Here is a 17,890-nt window from a genome sequence, read left to right as displayed (position 1 = left end):
TTAGGTGGAGGGGGAGGGGGGAGAGAGAAACAGGCAGCCATAGTGGAACTAGCTGAGCAGGTTGAGCTGGTTCCTGGCTCCAGGACACAAATGCATTCTAACTGCTGAGTATTTACCACACTGTCGGTTCCCTGGAGCTGCCGGTGTCTTCATAGAAATTTCTTTGCACTTCAACATTGTAGCTTTCTGTAGCTGATGCTAATCTAGAAGCAACTCACAGTGAGTACAGCACAATAAACAAGTACAAGTCTGTGGAGTCTTACAATCATAACTAACCACAATAATGTCATTTCTGGACAAGGAAATGATTTAAGAGCTAAAGGGGAGGGGAGAGGGGACTTTTTTTCTTTTTGTGTACTTTTCACTTTCAAAAGTGTCACATTATTGACTGAGTCTTTAATGAATAACCAACGTTGCTGATTAAAGGGGCACTCCACCAATTTCACACATGAATGAATTTACTCTTTAGGAGGAGTTGAGATTCTGACAACTTTATTCATTTCAAGAAGGGCAATTAAATAGTAGCTTCACCAGTCCATGTTCACAGCTTCAAAACTCACAGGCAAAGAATGTGTCAGAGGCAACGGATCAACACACGTGTGCCGATACAATGGACAATGAGCAGCAGTAAATAAAATGAACTATTTTGCTATAGTTTGTGTAAAAGTGTAAAAGAAGACTTGACGTTGTGCTTTGCTCCACTACATGATGCCACCGGGGTAATCCCCATTTGGGCTTGAGATTTTAATCGTTTAGTACAAAGCCTGCGTTTAAAAACTGGAGGTGTGGCGGTTGTAACGTGAGCGTTGAGCAGCAAGGGAGGGGTCTAGTGAAAGAAACTCTAATGTTGCATTATGGGAAATGTAGGCTGCTGTGTTGGAGTTTGACACAGCTGATGCTTACATTTTCACTATTCTTCTTGAAATCTTTCCCTCACAAGGTGACGGAAGTACACTACTTAATCGCTTGAGTACCCCCCTTAATGATGTAGTGAATCCAGTGTATTTTTATTTTGGAAGAGAATCATATTACCGTATGGTATGAAAGCTCCTTGCGGCTTATACCGCCGGCCTACCGCCTCCATTGTGGCTTCAGCAGAGGTAAAGCAGGCGAGAGTCTTTGCTGTCACTGACTGGCTTTCATACTCCCTGGAAGTGACACTTCCTCTCCATGTCGACCCATGGGAATGGGCCCCTTTTCCCCTTCTCCGTCTCTTTAAAAACAAAAAAAGACAAAAAACCTGTGTCCTTTTTCAGGTCTTTTGTACCCCCTTTTCTCCAGTGTGTGGCTAATCCCACTCAGAGCCGCCCACTGGTTGTGATGCTCGTCTTTCCTGATGTGTCTGAATGTGCTCCAGACCAACTGACAGAGAGAAAGGTCACATGTTGTTCATACACTCACGCCCAAGTTTGTTTTTCTGTCTTCCACCCTCCAAATAAGGGGGTCTGGAGTTTTTTTTAATCTTTAAAGGAAAATGCTAAGGGTATAAATTGTGTACATTGTTATCACAAATGTATATTTGCCTTAAAACAATGTTGTAATGGAGTAGACTCTATTTGTCTTTACTTTAAATGAACAACTTGTGGTTAATATGGGGTAGATAAGAGGCTTCTATTCTGTTAGTTTTTTTAAATAATGAAAGGTATACATCCATGCTTTTCTATTGGTTGCCTCGGGATTCCTTGATTTGACTGGAGGTCCTAGTTTTCTCACCTTTTTTAAATGTATCACTAGATCTCTGCCTATCAGGACCCCACCCTCACATGAATCCAGTCTTATCCAGTGCATTTGCAAAGCTAAGGGACCACCCACATCACAACAACAGGCACCCCCAACCCCCACCCCCCCCTTTAATGACCTTTAATGTTATGTACCAAGCCTCCTGATCTGGAACCAAGGGATCTTCCAGTCTTGGTGCTGATCAACTCTGAGTCCCCCCCCCCCCCCCTGCAATCCCCATTCTCTGCTAAACCCAGCCCAGCTCTGCTCTCCTGCTGCAGCTAAGCTTGTTTTTGCGACATAGCTCTGGAGCAATCAGCCTGACAAGGCCGGCCCACTTTTTTTCCTCTCTTCTCCTCTCCTCTCCTACCCAGCCCAACCCCCTCTGTGCCTTTCTCAATATTACACTGTTTTTTGTTGTTGATGCATTTCTCTCCGTTTTTATAAATATATATTTTTTTCACACTGCCTCTCTCTCGTTCCTCTTTCTGCCTATATTCTCGTTTTCTCTTTCCATCGCTTGCGCCTCCTCCTTCCCTCCTCCTCCCCGTTCTCTCTCCTCTCAGTAAATCAGCTTTCATAACGCTGTGCAGCGCAGCCTTGTTTTGCAAGCCTCTGACGCTGACAGTATTCAGAGTCCGGGGCCAGTTTCCTGTTGCTATTCTGGGGCCCTTGCTTCCTGTGTGTACATGTCTTATTCAGATTCCAGGGCGCCTCTCACTCGCTCTCACCCACTCCCTCCCTCCTCCCCAGCTCTTCTGTTTCTCTCCCCTGCTCCCTCTCCGTCTCACCCTTTTCTTTCCTCGATGTGATTTTTAATTAATGTACTTGAGAAAATTCAATCTGCTGACAAAGTGTGTTGTTTTGCATTTGCTTCAGTGAATTGTTTCTCTCAGCCTTCTAAAAAAAAAAAAAAACCCCCCCCCACACACACACACACACACACACACAGAGAGAGAGAACACTCTCCCTCTCCCTTTTGCTCTCTCACTCACTCCACTCTCGAGCACACACACTCTCCCATGCCCCTCCCCTCTGCCTTCATTTCTGCTGGGCTGAGCTAGTTTTGCAGCACAAAGACTGTGGCTGACTGCAGCACTGTTTGTCCTCTGCTTTCTCCTGCTCTCGCTGGAACAAGCTGCCGAGCCTGGATGGATGAGACCGGCCCCACAATGAAATTAACTCTCACTCTATGAAATAACCTCTATTATTTCTCTCTCTCTCCCCCCCCCACAGTTAATTCTCTGCTAGTGTCGGTTGCTTTGGTAGCGCCCCCTAGATGTGCTGTGTGTGTGTGTGTGTGTGTGTGTGTGTGACAGTAGGAGGGGAGGGGTGTCGCTGCTCCGGAAAGCAGGCAGACTGGCTGTAGGGGTCTAGAGACTCCCCACCCACCAAACCCCCCCACCGCTCTTCTCCAGCCCCCTCGCCCTCCGTATCCCCGCACCCCTTACCTCGGGCCGGGCAGCTGCCTGCCTCACTCGGGCATCTGTGCGCTGCCCTGGGACTCCCTGCTACTATTGTGATCTCTACAAAAGCCCCCCCCCCCCACACACACACCATCTCCCCATTATTCACAGCAATCAGACTCTCTCTCCCCCGCTCTTCTCCCCTCCATCACCTCCCTTCATCTAGTGTGCGTTAGCTACACACAGACTGCTGCAGTGTTTGTGTGCCTCACACACCCCCTTTTTTTGTTACCCCCACAGAGAAGCTCAATTAGGCAAATGTGGAGCATTTAAAAAAAAAAAAAAAACTCCCTACGTATTGATTAAGATTCATAGTTAGCCTTTATCTTCTTTTTTGGACTGCAAGCCTGCATCACACAGGAATGCTAAAGCAGAGCAGTATTGATCAGTGTCAAATGAATTGTATTTTCCGTGCCTTAGCAGCATGAGACTCTTTTTCAGAATTAGGCTGGTTCACTCTTACGTCTTGTACTATTTTTTTTTTTGGTCTCTGTTATTATCCTTCCCACGTGGCTGCTGGTGATGAAGTAGCAGTGTAATGCTGATCTCTGGGGGAGCTGGAGGGTAGCTCGTCTTTGGAGGTAGTAGACATCGTGTCTGTGACTCCAGAAGAGATATCTAACCCCAACAGGGAGCTCCCAGGCGTTGGCCGGCTGGCTTGGTCCCTATCCATGTTTGCTGTTTGCCTGCATTTAAGAGGAATGAGATAACAGAACTCAAGGGATGTTAATTTCATCAACTGAGTAGTTTTTGAGCCCATCTGCTCAACGGCTCATGTTTACGTCATTGCGCGGATTGGTTCAGAGTTGATGGCGCACCTATAGGTTGCTCTTTCTGTGTGTAGAGAGTTTCTCGTCAGCCCTGTGCTCCATTTGAAGCCCTGTAATGGCTGCTGCTGCTGTATGAGGTAGGGGCCTGCCTTGCTTCTCCTCCTTTCTCTAGTTCTTCCCTCATAGTGGGATGGGAGTGCCCCCTTATGGTTGAGCTCAGCCCTGCAAACCTCGTGCTGGGGCTGGAGCTGGCTCTCTCCAAGCCATCAGTGGACTTCCCAGAAGCTCCTGGTAGCTCGATGCGGCCCACGGGCGCAGGCGGCACCCTTTTGGGCAGGTGGCTGAGGCGTCACCCACCTGTCCGTCTGTCTTTTCCAACATTTCCTGCTGTTGTCCCATGGCACTGCAGCATGGCGCCATTACAGGTGTTTTCATAGACGAGACGGCCTAAATTAAATTTAGTCTGAGTGCCGACAGTTTTTATGTCACCTGTGCGTGGAGATAGAAGCACTCTGATAGTGGTGGTCTGGGGGATAATATGCTTCTTGGCTCTGTTAAGTCAAGTCAGCATGTTCAGAGGCTGAGCTGGGAGAAAAGGGAAAAGAAACCCCCTTCAGAAACTGTGCGCAGAAAATATCACTTGATCTTAGGCTTTAAAGGGAAGAGATATATTTTCCCATGACCCTGTTCGAATATCAAAAGCCCACTTTGCCCTGAGTGAGTGGTGAATGTGCAGCGCAGCAGTGTTTTCAGTGTCAAGGCCGTCTGCATGTAAACATAAACATCAGGGACTCGAGAAAGACGGCCAAGATTGTGCTGGTTTTGTGTTTGTCCACTCTCTGTGTTAGCGTGTGTGTCTCAGTTCTCCTCAGTGCATAGGGCCTGGAGGCTGAGTGTGTAATTAAAGTGCTGGTGGAGCAGAAGCATGGCTGGGGGTGGGGGGTTGAACACAGCTTTGGTGCGTCTGCGTTTCCTGTAACAATGACGGGCTGCTTCTTTTGTAGTAGCTGACTGCACCGTGACCCCGCCAGGCACGCAGGGAGGCCGCCGAGAGAGAGAGAGACAGACACAGGGATGGCAGCAACAGGGGGGAGGGACTGTGTCTGCTCTAATGTGTCAACCACGTGGATCACAGTAACCATGGCAGCACTTGAGATGCAGCCATTTCTTTCCCTTCATTTCCCCCCCTCCCCCTTCTTACTCTCTCTTCCTCAGCTATCACCTCGCCACAGAGGATATGTGAGCGTGAGTGCAAGCCAGTCGGCAGCGAGCAAGGTTTTTCTCTTTTCTTTCTTTTCTTTTTTCTTCCCCCCGCCTGTATATTGTGTTCAGCATCTGGGGGCCTGAGAATAAGGAAGCCTGCCAACTAGGCGGTTGGTGAAACCCTGAGGTCTGAGCAGAGAAGAGTGGGTCAGGGAGAGTGTTTGACTGAGGGATGAACTCTCCCCCCCCCCCCCAACACACCCACACAAACCTCTCCCTCCTTACCACCACCAGATCTAGTTACACTACTGGCCAGGGTCACACATTCCAGATACGTTTCATTATCTCAGGGCTGCTACGCAACCTCTCTTCTTCCACTTTCTGTTTCTCATAACTTAAAAAAGAAAAGAAAAGAAAAATCGGCTGGCTTGGCAGACTAATGGCTCTTGTTGGGCTTGATTGATTCAGTGAAGTAATCTGCAAATGGAATACATTAGGACGTCGGAGAGCCGAGCAGATGACTCAGAGACGGCACAGGCACACTCGGAGGAGCAGTGGAGAATATGGGGAAACATGGCAATGCTGGAGACCTTTTTGCCTTTTTTTTTTCACATTCATAAACAATAATGCAACAATAATTGCATTAGAAGATGTGCGTTTTAAAATTGTAGGCTTAAAAAAATTAAATTCTTTAACACTGCACTTGTCTTTTTGCCTCTCTCCAACCCTCGAACATCATGAACACTGTTCTGCAGTTCTCAGCTCTGAAGTTCCATGTTAGGCAGTGCTGGGAAAAAACACAAAATGGCTGCCATAGAGAGGAGCTTGGAGCTCCACAGAAAGAACCGCATCTCTCTCCTCCTCTCCACAACACAGCTCGCATATCTTCCCCCCTTTCCTGCGTGTAGAAAAAATGCTGTCTTCTTTTCATGTTCTCACATTATCGACCGTAATTGGCAGAGATAATACGACTGTAGCCTTCCTGCAAGCTCATAAACCATCAAACTCCCAACTTAGCAAACCCACGTCCCTCAACTCCTTCTCATGCCTCATCCATGTCCTCTTCATCATCTGCCTTCTAATAATGAGTGTGTTGAATAGCAGAGCCACACAGTATCCGTATCACCAACCTCCCCCCTCCCTCCCCCTCCTCCTCCTTCCTCTCTTCTCCTCTCGCTGTCCGGCTTGTGCAGTCAGCAGAACAGGCTGGTGCTGTGCAGTATTGAGCTGGGAAAAATCAATGACTGCAGAGTGGGAGTAGGTAGGAGTGCGTGCGTGTGCGCGGGCGTGTGCTTGTGCTTGTGCGTGTGTGTGTGTGTGTGTGTACACAATGCTTCTGCCTAGGCAGGCTGAGAGACCGAAGCTGTCAGTTGTCAGATATTTACAGAATGGTAAAGAGCTCGCCCTCTATGCTGCATGGCAGGTGTATGTGTGAATGTTTCTTTAGATTTAAATTAGATTAGGATTTTTGTTGTTTTAATTATGCATTAAAGGTTTTAATACGATTTTGGCACAAGAAACCCCATTCAGGAATATTTTAGTTTTTGTTGGTTTAATATTTATACATACATATTTTTGTTTTAAATACCTGAATTTGAGGAAAACAAACTTGCTTTTTCTTCAAACCACCTTTTTTGATAGTTGATACATTTTGATAGTTAGATACATCAAAGCGCCCCACATAAAAGATTACATTTGCTGAGGGGCGTGCACGAAGGAGTGAATTTATCTTTTTTCGTCTCAAGAGCTGCCACTGTGATGCAGGGAATCGCACACTTTGAAATATTGCTGCCGAAGTTTTTTCCCTTTTGACTTGGCACTGATCTGCTGTGCGCATGAATCCCTTCACCTTCAACCTTGCTATGTTTGTGGACTTAGCATCCTCTGTATGTTCTCTTCGGCCCAGACGTCAAGCAAACATCGGGCAAGACATTTAACCCCAAGTTGCTCCTGGAGCTGCACCTGCGGTGTGTGTGTGTGTGTGTGACTGTTAGTTATTCCTGATGGGCACACATCAGTGTATGAATGGGTGTGAGTGGGTGAATGGTGACATGTAGTGTTGAAGCGCTTTGACTGGTTTGAAAACTAGAAAGCGCTTTACAAATCCATTTACCATTGGGATTAAAACCGAATAAATGAAAGCGCCCCCCTTAAAGGCAGCCTTGTTCAGACTTCCCCTTGTGTCTCTCTCTCTCGTCTACTGAGCGAAGTGTGTATGTCTTGTGCGGCCGTCCGCAGTGACCTCCTGCCGAGGTGGAACTCCCAGGCATAACCCCGGGAATCGACCCCTAACCTTTTTTCGCCCTGCGGTCGGGGTTTGTTAAGGGAGGCGCGACTCTGTGCAGTGATCTCTGAAGCTCAGAGTATGGCAGTGTCAGCTGAGGTGGTCATTGTAGCGGCTGGCGCAGGGCCATACTGAGCCCACGTGTCAGATGACCAGTCTTGTGATGTCTGAGCAGGGGTGGGGTGGTGCTGGTTGGGACGAGGAGGAGGAGGAGGAGGAGGAGGAGGACGACATCTGACGTTGCTGGAAAAAGGATCCCGCCACGGTTGTTTAAGCAAGGAATGTCATGCTGTTTGATCTCTGCTCTCCCCTGCAGAGCATTAAGGTTTCACTGCCCTGTGTCGCTCCCTCGGAGGGGCTCTCTGCCTTGTTCCGAACCGTTTTAACATTTGCGGAAAATTATTTGGGTATCAGCCAAATAAAACGCTCGAGGGTGTGATTCTTAAACACAAAGCCCTCGTGGTGAGTTTCGCTTAGATTTCCTATGCAGGTCAGAAAGGCCTTGGTTTGTGCAGTCACCAAAAACGGAGGAAGAGATGGAGGGAGGGCAGAGGGAACTGGGTGTGGAGGTGTGTGTGTGTGTGGGGGGGGGGGGGGGTGATTCTGAATCAGCATTCTCCTGTCACTCCCTCTGGGGTTCCTCCATCAGGTCACGTCCCAAAAATAGCAACGAGCGCTGTTTCAAGTGCAAAACCGCCGGCTTCGGGGCTGCAGCCAGCCTGCGAGTGTGAGATTTCTATGGGAATAGTTGGCCACCTTCCAATGAGTGCGTTTTCTTTTTTCTCTTCCCCCTCCTCCTCCTCCTCCTCCCTCCCATTTTTTTTCTCCCTTCTCCGATGTGACTGGCAGATGAGCTTGCATTTCTGAGCGAGCACATGGGCTCCACGTGAGTGGCCAGTGTGTAAACATTCACCTTCCCACAAACATAATCATCGCCGGCTGCCTTCCTACCTTCCTTCCTGCCTGGCTGTCTTTGTGTCACAGCCAGCGAGGAGGCTCAATAACAACACCACATGGCACTCGAGCCCGGTGCCCAGCACCAATTATTTCAACTGCCTCCCGAGATGACTTGTTTCAAATATTTATTTATTTTCTCCCCACTTTGTCTTTGCAAGCAACACAAACACAGTTCCGCTTGCCCAGATGGATCATTATCAGCATTATGGGAGTGATGTAGAGTATTTTTTTTAAATGGGGGGGGGGGGGGGGTGAGAAGTCATTGTACCTGCTAGCAGTCCTGTGTGAGGGATTAAAATACGCAACCCGGTGACTTTGACATGACTCAATAAATAAATAAATAAAATGCTCTCACCTACTTGGTTCAAGTAGGTCGATGTGCAGGGCTAAAATGTCAAAACTGATTATGATTCCCCTCAAATTGTGTATTATTTTGCTTTTTCCACTAATTTCTTACATCATATTCCTGGTTTCCTCAAAGCCAGAGTTTTGTTAGATAGTTTTTGTAATGGGATGGGTTAGATGCGGTCGGTTTCTAAGAATAAACGCTTCCAAAACAAACCCATCTCACACTTAGATGCCATGAGTTGATTTGAAGTGAATGAATTGGTTGTTAAAAACAGATGATTAATAATCAAAGGAAAGTCTTTGGCTTCAGCTAATATTAGGCATATTCAATGTCTTTATGTACCAGCTCAGTCTGAGAATGTCAAATATGTTGTTTTGAATAAACAACAGGTTGGAACTTGAATTAAGCCTGTCTGTGTTTTCCCCCCCACACCAAATTTGTATTTGTTTATTAGCCAAAATAAATGTCTTAAGCTTAATTCAGCCTTAATTTTCATAAATGCATAACAATATCAAACAATCCCACTTCCATGTTCTTTCTTTTAAAGTCCACTAAGTCAACTAAAAGATGTGACTTTACATCCTGTAAAAAAAACAACAAAAAAAACTTCACTAACCCGCAGTGTTCCTCTTGTCTCAGGATCTGTCGGGCTCGATCGACGACCTGCCCACCGGTGCAGAGGGGGCCCTGAGCCCCGGCGTCAGCACCTCAGGGGTATCCAGCAGTCAGGGGGAGCAGAGCAATCCCGCCCAGTCGCCCTTCTCGCCGCACACGTCGCCCCACTTGTCAGGCATACGTGGGCCCTCGCCATCACCCGTGGGTTCCCCCGCCAGTGTCACCACCTCCCGCACCGGCCCCCTGTCCCCTGCTGCTGTGCCAGGTAAAGATGAAGCTAAAAGTACAATGTGCACGTGAACTGGTCTTTTCAACATCTCTTTCTGAATGCAATATCACTAACAGAGAGAAAGGACATTATGTTCATGCAGGACCAAAAATGTGCATGTATTATACCATTCTATAATGAAATGAAATGAACGTAAAACCCTTAACATGACCAATTACACTTGAAAAGGGGGTCTTAAAGCATAATGACACTTTATTTGGTTTTGCAAAAATGACCAGGACTTGCTGTTAAAGCACACATGTAGATTATTTAAGATAATGTACAGAAAGTATGCTATACGTGAAATCAGACCTGCAACCAAACTAGCTAGCCAGCAGTGTTTAATTTCATGAAGGACTATGACAAAATATGTTTGTCAACAACTCCCCCCCCCCCCCCCCCCCCCCCCATGACTACGACTGGAAGATGATGAGACGGCACTAAGCTGGAACTGTGACAATATCAAATGCAAACAAAGTTGAGACTGAAATGTTGTTTGAAAAACAAAAACTTTACAAAATCTCTATCTGCTCATCTTACACCTCTCTTCTCATTTATTTGACACACACACACACACACTGTATTGCGTTCAGTTGGTTGATTAACACATATTTTTACATGTTGGGCGGATCAGCTCTCATAACGTGGGGGGGTGGCTGCGACTGGACCGTGCTCATAGGCGATGAGCACGGTCGGGAGGACTTGGAGGAGAAAAGCTGCATTCTTCATCACTCACCCTGTATTTTTCATCAAATAATGACCAGATAAAGTCTGATGTGAAATCAGTTAGACTGAAACAACAGTAGTAAGTATTGGTTTTGGTTAGAGTAGATTGTCTGAAATGTTCAATATAGTCTGATGACAAAAAAAAAAGGACATTTGACAAAAGACTGAGACTGAAAATTATGAAACGGCTGACAAAGTTGTGAGTAAAAGAAAATGATGGGATGAAAATGACTCAATGTGACTAAAAACTAAGAAGCATTTTAATCTAAAGGGTAGGACTAAATCTGAAATAGCTGCCAAAATGAACACTTGGATGCTGTGAAACATCCAGTGAACGAACAGCTGACAGATTTAGAGATTTTAATTCAACACTTGCTCACTCACAAATACAACGAATCCCATTTGTAGTTTATGAAGTGACTTGCCAGATGGGAACATTTTCTCCTAACATGATGCTAGTAAACCATCCAGACGGCACAGAAACAGAAGTTACGATGCCACCAACAACTCATGGTGGAGAGCAATATAACAGGCAGCCAACAGGACACTGTCATTGTCTTTCTTTGTTTTTATTGTATGTTATTGCTTTATGGTCCTTTGATGGCCGATATTGTGATTGAAAAAAAAAAGACTGATGATAACTAAGGCAATCGGATTTCTCAAGTCCTTTTTTCCCCCCCACCGAGTTGCTGAGCCCCTTTTGTGTTGTTGCTGTCCTGCAGGTAATCAGATGCCTCCGCGGCCACCCAGCGTCCAGTCAGACACCATCATGCACTCTTCCATGAACCAGTCCGCCATGGGCCAGGAGCGGGGTGAGTGTTGAGACATGGTTCACAAGGTTCTTGGGATTAAATGCCGGCTCAAATCGCCGTATGAGAAGCCTTTTTAAAAATAGCAGCCAACCACTCCTCTGCTCAGAGGCCAAAAACTATAAAAAAGTGCAAGAATGTGTGCCCAGCAGCATGTAGGTGTGTCTGTTTGTATTTGTATGCATTCTGTCCCCCTGTAAACAGTCCCCCGGGCTGTATCTTTAAATAAGAGTGTGCTTATAGTCTACTTGCCAGGTCAAATGAGGGTTACTGGAGACAGACACACTGTACTTCTGTGTGTTTGTGACGAAGCGAAGAGCTGGGTTCTTCACACGGATACACGATGTGTTACGGTACCATGGGTACTTACATCAATGTCATGTCAACAACCGATCTTGCAGCCACGAAATGTAGCTTTCTGGGTCAATGTAACACGCTCTTTGTTGCTACAGTCGGCTCCATTTAACATTAACACTGATTGAACACCCACATAAAGAGCGCTGACTTTTCCCTTATCAGTGAGGTGTCGTGCAAATGATGAATTGTGTATCTGATGATGCTTTCTCCCAATCCTCCCCAGTGTACATGCGTAACCCTCAGATGCCTCCCTACGGGTCCCCTGGTCAACCTGGCTCCGCCTTATCTCCACGCCAGTCCTCGGGAGGCCAGATGCATGCTGGGATGGGACCATATCCTCAGAACAACTCAATGGGGAACTATGGGCCTCAGGGGGGGCAGTATGGTCCACAAGGTGAGGCCTCAGGGTAGAAGTGTTGGCAGGGGTTGCTTTACTGTTTAAAATATATATATATTATGAATGAGTTTACAGTTGTCGTCCTGCAGCCATACCAGTTTTATAGATAGCCCAGATAATAAAAAAAAGGCTTTGAAGTTTTCCTCTCACTTCATATACTTATGAAATTCTATCACTTCACTTTGAAGTCTCAGATGGCTTCTGTGGGCTTTGAAGAAGTTCTTCTATGAGTCATAGCAGCGATAAACGAGGGCCAGAAAAAGTCTGCTTCATCAGGCTGCTTGTCAGAGCAGGCAGCACGGAGGTAAATTTAGAGCTGGCCCGCTGAACCTCTTTATCTTGTCAGAGAGAGATGAGTCGAAGTCCTCATACAGTTTATAAACACAGTAGGATGGCATGATTGATTGTGAGAACCAGGCTAAAATCTGCATTGCTGTATTTGTGACCCTACCAGGTTACCCCAGGCAGCCCGGCTACACAGGGATGCCCAATGCCAACTACCCCACCGGCCCCGGCATGAGTGGCTCCATGAACCCCATGCCTGGTCAGGGCAGCGGGGCTCCGTATGGCGGCATCCCGCCTGGCAGAATAGTCCCGGGGCAGATGGGTGCTCGGCCCTTTGGTCCTGCAATGGCTTCAAACATGGTCGGCATGCCGCCTCAGGTGGCGTCCGGGATGTGTCCCCCTCCGGCCATGAACAGGAAGGACGGCGGCCCCTCCATGCACCACGGGCCCACAAACTCTGTACACAACAGGTGGGTGCTTCCAGCTACCGGCTTCATTAGTGTCTCTGCGAAACACGAGGGAGCAGTTAAATGTCAAGGGTCGGACTGATGCATTAAATTAAGACTCTCCAGCCTGAAGAGTTTTTTTTTTGTTTTTTTTGCTGAATTTGAGTGTGTCCCTTCTTGTATGGGCGACCAAGAAAAATGATTGGCTCTTCCCACGTGCAAGCCGGTCTGCTGCGTGTTGTGGTGCCCGAGTGTGCCACAGAGTTGATGGCAGTGGACCAAACACTTATCTATGAGAGAAATGGAAAAAAAAGTGGATAGAGTGAGAAAGCGTTCTCTGAGATCAGTGAATCACATCTTTCCCCTGCGAAGATGCCAGCTCAGCCTACAGAGGGACACTCGTGGGCTTGGCAATCGCTGGTGTCATATGACGTACATTGATGTTTCCTACAGAATAAGCTAAACTCAGCAAACACAAGATGAGGGAAATGCGTAGATTTGTTGCATAATCACAGATGATGATGTTTCTTGGAGTTTCTTTGGGTCCACTGATTGTGTCTGTTTTCACAAGTATTCATTCTTAACAAGCATGCTCTTCTCTAGGCCTCCTGGCTACCCTAACATGGCCCAGGGCATGATGGGAACAGGCTCTCCATACGGCCCTGGAATGAACAGCATGCACGGTATGATGAACCAGGCAGGGCCTGGGCCTTACCCGACGGGAGCAAATATGGCCAACAACACTCCTGGTGAGTAAAAGCTACACTGAGCAGCGATCGAGCGGTACACTGTACACTATGGTAGCTGGTATAGACTGGTAATCATTTATTCTCTCTCCCCCCCTCCCCCCCTCCTTTTATTACCATCTTATTAGGAATGGCTCCCAGTGCGGAGTTTGGCGTGGAGAAAATGAACCCTACCCAGAAGATAAACAACAAAGTGGAGGGGACTCCCAAGCCTGAAACCAAAAAGGTAGAGTTCTAACTCCATGCGATGACATTTTCTTCTTTTTTCTTCTTCAAATCTCACGATATCCTCCCGTCACCTGTCCCGTAGAAGTCGAGCTCTTCCACCATCACTAACGAGAAGATCACTCGTCTGTACGAGCTCGGTCCAGAGCCAGAGAGGAAGATGTGGGTGGATCGATTTCTGGCCTTCGCCGAGGAGAAGGCCATGGGCATGAACAACCTGCCCGCAGTCGGACGCAAGCCTCTCGATCTCTACAGGCTCTACGTGTCCGTCAAAGAGATCGGCGGCCTCACCCAGGTACGCCTGGATATCACCGGAATTTGTTCGGGGATCTTGCAGATTACAACCGACGGCATCGTAGTCCCTATAAGGCTGTTGTGTGCAGTTTTCTGAGCCTACTCCTTCCTCTTATCGCCCACCAGGTGAACAAGAACAAGAAGTGGAGGGAGCTGGCCACCAACCTGAACGTGGGCACGTCGAGCAGCGCAGCCAGTTCACTTAAGAAACAGTACATCCAGTGTTTGTACGCCTTCGAGTGCAAGATTGAGCGTGGCGAGGACCCGCCCGCAGACTTCTTCAACACGGACACCAAAAAGAACCAGCCGAAGGTCCAGCCTCCCAGCCCAGGTGAGCTCCCCCCGCCCCCCTCTGAGTTTAATCACGCAGATGGATAAAAGTGTCTTTAATTTTTCCATCTCTCCCTTGGGTGCAGTGTGGTTTCCATGCAATTCATCACATCCTCTTTGCTCTATTTGCCTTGCATCATCTGCCCTATAAACTAGTGTATTTTATTGTATCCTATTAATTGCAGTGTTAAAAACCGATCTTAGGCCGTGGTTTGTCATCTTCTGTCCTGCCGTCCTCTATAAATCAATGCCAATTTTGCCACCTATTGGAGGAGTTATAAATGGCGAGGGTGCAGCTGTAAGTCACATCCTCTGGACAGTTCCACGAACACATCTCTTGGGAGACGACTCCGTGGCTTTTGCACAGGACATGATGAAAGACTCCTTTCTGATTTACCCCGTTGTCTTTTTGTTGTTGTTCCACCAGCATGCCGAATCTTTCAATGCACTCTGAATGGCGGGTAAAAGTCAGTGTGTATACTGGCAGTCAGTCAGAGGTTAAGGGGAAGGGGGGTGCAGTGGGGGAGGGGGAAGGGTCACGTGACAATGTGTCGCCTGGAAGCTGTTTGTTTTGGAGGGACTCCGGTTTTCGCTGCCAGGAGCAACCACACCAGGAGCGACCACGTGCTGCTCCAGTCTGGCCGAGACCCATGCTGTCAGACACGGGGCACTGAGTCAGCGCCGGGGTGTTGTTACAGGAGACATCAGGGTGCTTGTCAGCTGGCATCGGCCCTGTAGTTAGTACGAAGGAAGAGCTGAGGAAGCGGCGTCGAGGGGCGGGAGGTGATTTTGGCGAGAGCGGTGCCCCCGTCAGTGGCGTGTCCTTGCTGCCTGTTTCTCGGCCCAGAGCTACAGAGGCACGGCAACGCTCCCCGGAGATCAGTACTCAGCCAGAAATGATGAATGGGGGGGAAGAGGCTTTAATGTATGTGTGTGTGTGAAAGTCATGCGACTCTCTCTCTCCTCCCCCCCTTCCTCTCTCTCTCTCTCTTTCTCTCTCTCTCTGTGTTTCTACCATGCTATTTTTTCCCTCCTCATGAGATCCTCCCCCTCCCCTTTCCTCCCTTCATCTTTAGTAGAGGGAAATCCCTGCCCAGAGGGAGGAGGGGGAGGGGGAGGGGGAGGGCGAGGGCGAGGGGGAGCCGGTTAATATGTGTGTGTGTGTGTGTGTGTGTGTGTGTGTGTGTGTGTGTGTGTATATGTGTATGTGTGAGAGCTAGAGAGGCGAGAGGGTGATGTGAATAAATGTGACCTGCCAGTGACCCCGGTGTTGTGTGTGTGTGTGTGTGTGTGTCTGTGTGTCTGTGTGTCAGTTTAATGAATGGGAATCTGTGAGTCATCAGACTGGCGTGCTAATAGTGAGAAGTCCTGAGCTGAAGTTAAGGATGAGCACTGCTATGTCACACACAAACACAATGCCAAACAATCACTCACTGCCCACTTACACTACTTGCTGTCTCCTGTCTCTACAGGTCAGGGAGTAATCTGTCAGTCAGAGGGTTTAGATCATTGTTTCCTAGAGTCTCTGAGCCCGGTGGTGGTTGAGGAGGAGGGTGATGGAAGCGGTGATGCGGGGGTGCTGTGATGAGCTGGAAAATTCAACATTTTCGCTGGCTGTGCACTCAAAAGCCAGTCAGCTTGACACAAACCGTTTTCCTCTGTGCAGCGCTTAGGAATTTCTTAATGGGATTTCGGATTGCCAAAAGCAGCATGTGTTCCTGAAAGCCCCCAGCAGTGCTCAGCCTCTCCACAACACTATCCCGCCTCACTATCAACTATCAACTCTCGCTTTTATTCATGCAGTGAAGGGAAGAGGAGGGCATGCTCTTTGAATTATCTAGAATCTTTGGATTTTCAACCCAGAGGACTTTTGTCGTTTACAAGCACTCAGTGTGTGTATATCGTTGTTTTGCAGCTGGTTCTGGATCCCTGCAAGGACCCCAGACTCCTCAGTCCACCAGTAGTTCGATGGCAGAAGGTGGAGACCTGAAGCCCCCAACCCCAGCCTCCACCCCGCACACGCAAATGCCTCCAATGCCTGGCGTCAGGTACGAGTTAGAAGCAACGATATCAAGTTTTCTATGATGTCAGCAATATCAGGAATCATCACAATGAAATGAAATTGATCCCTGTGGCGGAATTGGATCATTGCAGCAGAAAATGGAGTACAACAAACAGGAAAAAGTTATGTAATGTGAGGTCATGTTAAGATATACAGTCAACCAACCAGCCTGTGGGGTAAAAACATTTTTTGGTTAAAAGAATATCTGATATCAATATTGCAACACAGTTTAGATGGTTGTAGAATCCTGGTATCTTATCATTTCATAATGTTGTAATACTTCATCTTAAAGTTGTTAATAGGTTCAAGAAACTAAAACTTTATAAACAAGAAATTACAAATAATTTTGAATAACGTATACAAAGCAAAACAAATTCAAATATAATCGATATTTCAATAATGCACCTCCTTCCCTCTTATAGGAGTAGCGTTAATCTGCAGGACCCCTTTGCGGATGGCGGAGACCCAGCGTTTTCCAGAAGGAACGCAATGACTCCCAATTCACAGGGCTACCAGCCTGGGATGGGGGGCCCGGAGATGATAGCTCGAATGGGTCCCTACGAGTCCAACAAGGACCCCTTCGGCGGGATGAGGAAAGGTGAGCGACAGCCAGACCAGCGGATCCGTTGCTGTAGGAGATCTGCCCGTTCTAAAACTAACAACCGTCTCTGTTTTCTCTTTTCATAAGCTGGAGAGCAGTTCATGCAACCAGGTCCCAACAGTGGGATGGCAGAACAGTATAACCGAGGCCCGCCAGGCCCTATGGGTAGTAACATGCAGATGGGCCAGAGGCAACAGTACCCTTACGGATACGACAGAAGGTAAACAAACTGCATCATGCTCCCAGTGTTCTGCACAATGTTATACTTGTGTAAATCTGGCCTGTGCTTTTTCATTGTCTTTTTGTACGCAAGTCAAATTAACTGGCGAGTGTTGTTCGTTGTGTTCACAGACCGGAGCCGGGCATGGGCCCTGACGGCAGTATGGGACCAGGAGCTCCTCAGCCCAACATGATGCCTTCTGGTGCCGACACAGGGATGTACTCGCCCAGCCGCCCTCCGCCACAGCAACGGTCAGTACCCGCACAGTGCTGCGATTGGTCGGTATTGAAGGAGAAATTTGAATTACTAAAAGATGCCCAGTAGTGAAATTTCAAACAAAAGCTTTCTGTGGATTTACTGTGAAGAAGAAGAATTTGAATTGTAATGGTGTGAACTTTTGTTATTGTTTTCAGGCATGAATCCTATGCCAATCAGTACCCTGGCCAAGGAGCTCCCCCTGGTGGCCCGTACCCAAATCAACAGCCAGGAATGTATCCACAGCAGCAACCGGTAAGAACATTTTGTTCGGCAATTGCGGTGCTCTTAATGCGACTTGTTTCCTCTTCTTTTTTTCTTTTTCTTTTTTTACTATATATGTGTGAAAGGAACAATTATCTATTTGTGCTGGCATTCCATGGAAGAGATGCAAGCCATCATTCTGTTATAATTGTTATGGATTCTCAATTGTTATAATGCTAAATCTGGTCTTCTGACAGAACTACAAGCGTCCCGTGGATGGTGGGTATGGCCCTCCTGCCAAG

General features: G+C 47.5%; 1 protein-coding gene across 2 annotated transcripts in view; it reads left to right on the top strand.

Annotated features, from left to right (window-relative positions):
- arid1ab (AT rich interactive domain 1Ab (SWI-like)) overlaps positions 1-17,890 on the top strand; it is a 50,799-nt gene that overhangs the window by 27,009 nt on the left and 5,900 nt on the right. For both annotated transcript variants that reach the window (XM_034544458.1, XM_034544459.1), the window contains exons 5-18: positions 9,388-9,628; positions 11,080-11,169; positions 11,747-11,917; positions 12,375-12,675; positions 13,255-13,400; positions 13,526-13,623; positions 13,708-13,917; positions 14,043-14,247; positions 16,162-16,294; positions 16,731-16,906; positions 16,997-17,129; positions 17,261-17,380; positions 17,543-17,639; positions 17,846-17,890. The exon at positions 17,846-17,890 is cut by the window's right edge and continues 775 nt beyond it. In XM_034544458.1, coding sequence (XP_034400349.1) covers positions 9,388-9,628; positions 11,080-11,169; positions 11,747-11,917; positions 12,375-12,675; positions 13,255-13,400; positions 13,526-13,623; positions 13,708-13,917; positions 14,043-14,247; positions 16,162-16,294; positions 16,731-16,906; positions 16,997-17,129; positions 17,261-17,380; positions 17,543-17,639; positions 17,846-17,890 — 2,166 coding nt within the window. The remainder of the gene's footprint in view (positions 1-9,387; positions 9,629-11,079; positions 11,170-11,746; positions 11,918-12,374; positions 12,676-13,254; positions 13,401-13,525; positions 13,624-13,707; positions 13,918-14,042; positions 14,248-16,161; positions 16,295-16,730; positions 16,907-16,996; positions 17,130-17,260; positions 17,381-17,542; positions 17,640-17,845) is intronic.

This window comes from Cyclopterus lumpus, chromosome 11, assembly GCF_009769545.1.
Source record: "Cyclopterus lumpus isolate fCycLum1 chromosome 11, fCycLum1.pri, whole genome shotgun sequence".
Classification (NCBI taxonomy): domain Eukaryota; kingdom Metazoa; phylum Chordata; class Actinopteri; order Perciformes; family Cyclopteridae; genus Cyclopterus; species Cyclopterus lumpus.
This window is presented reverse-complemented; position numbering and strand designations above follow the sequence as displayed.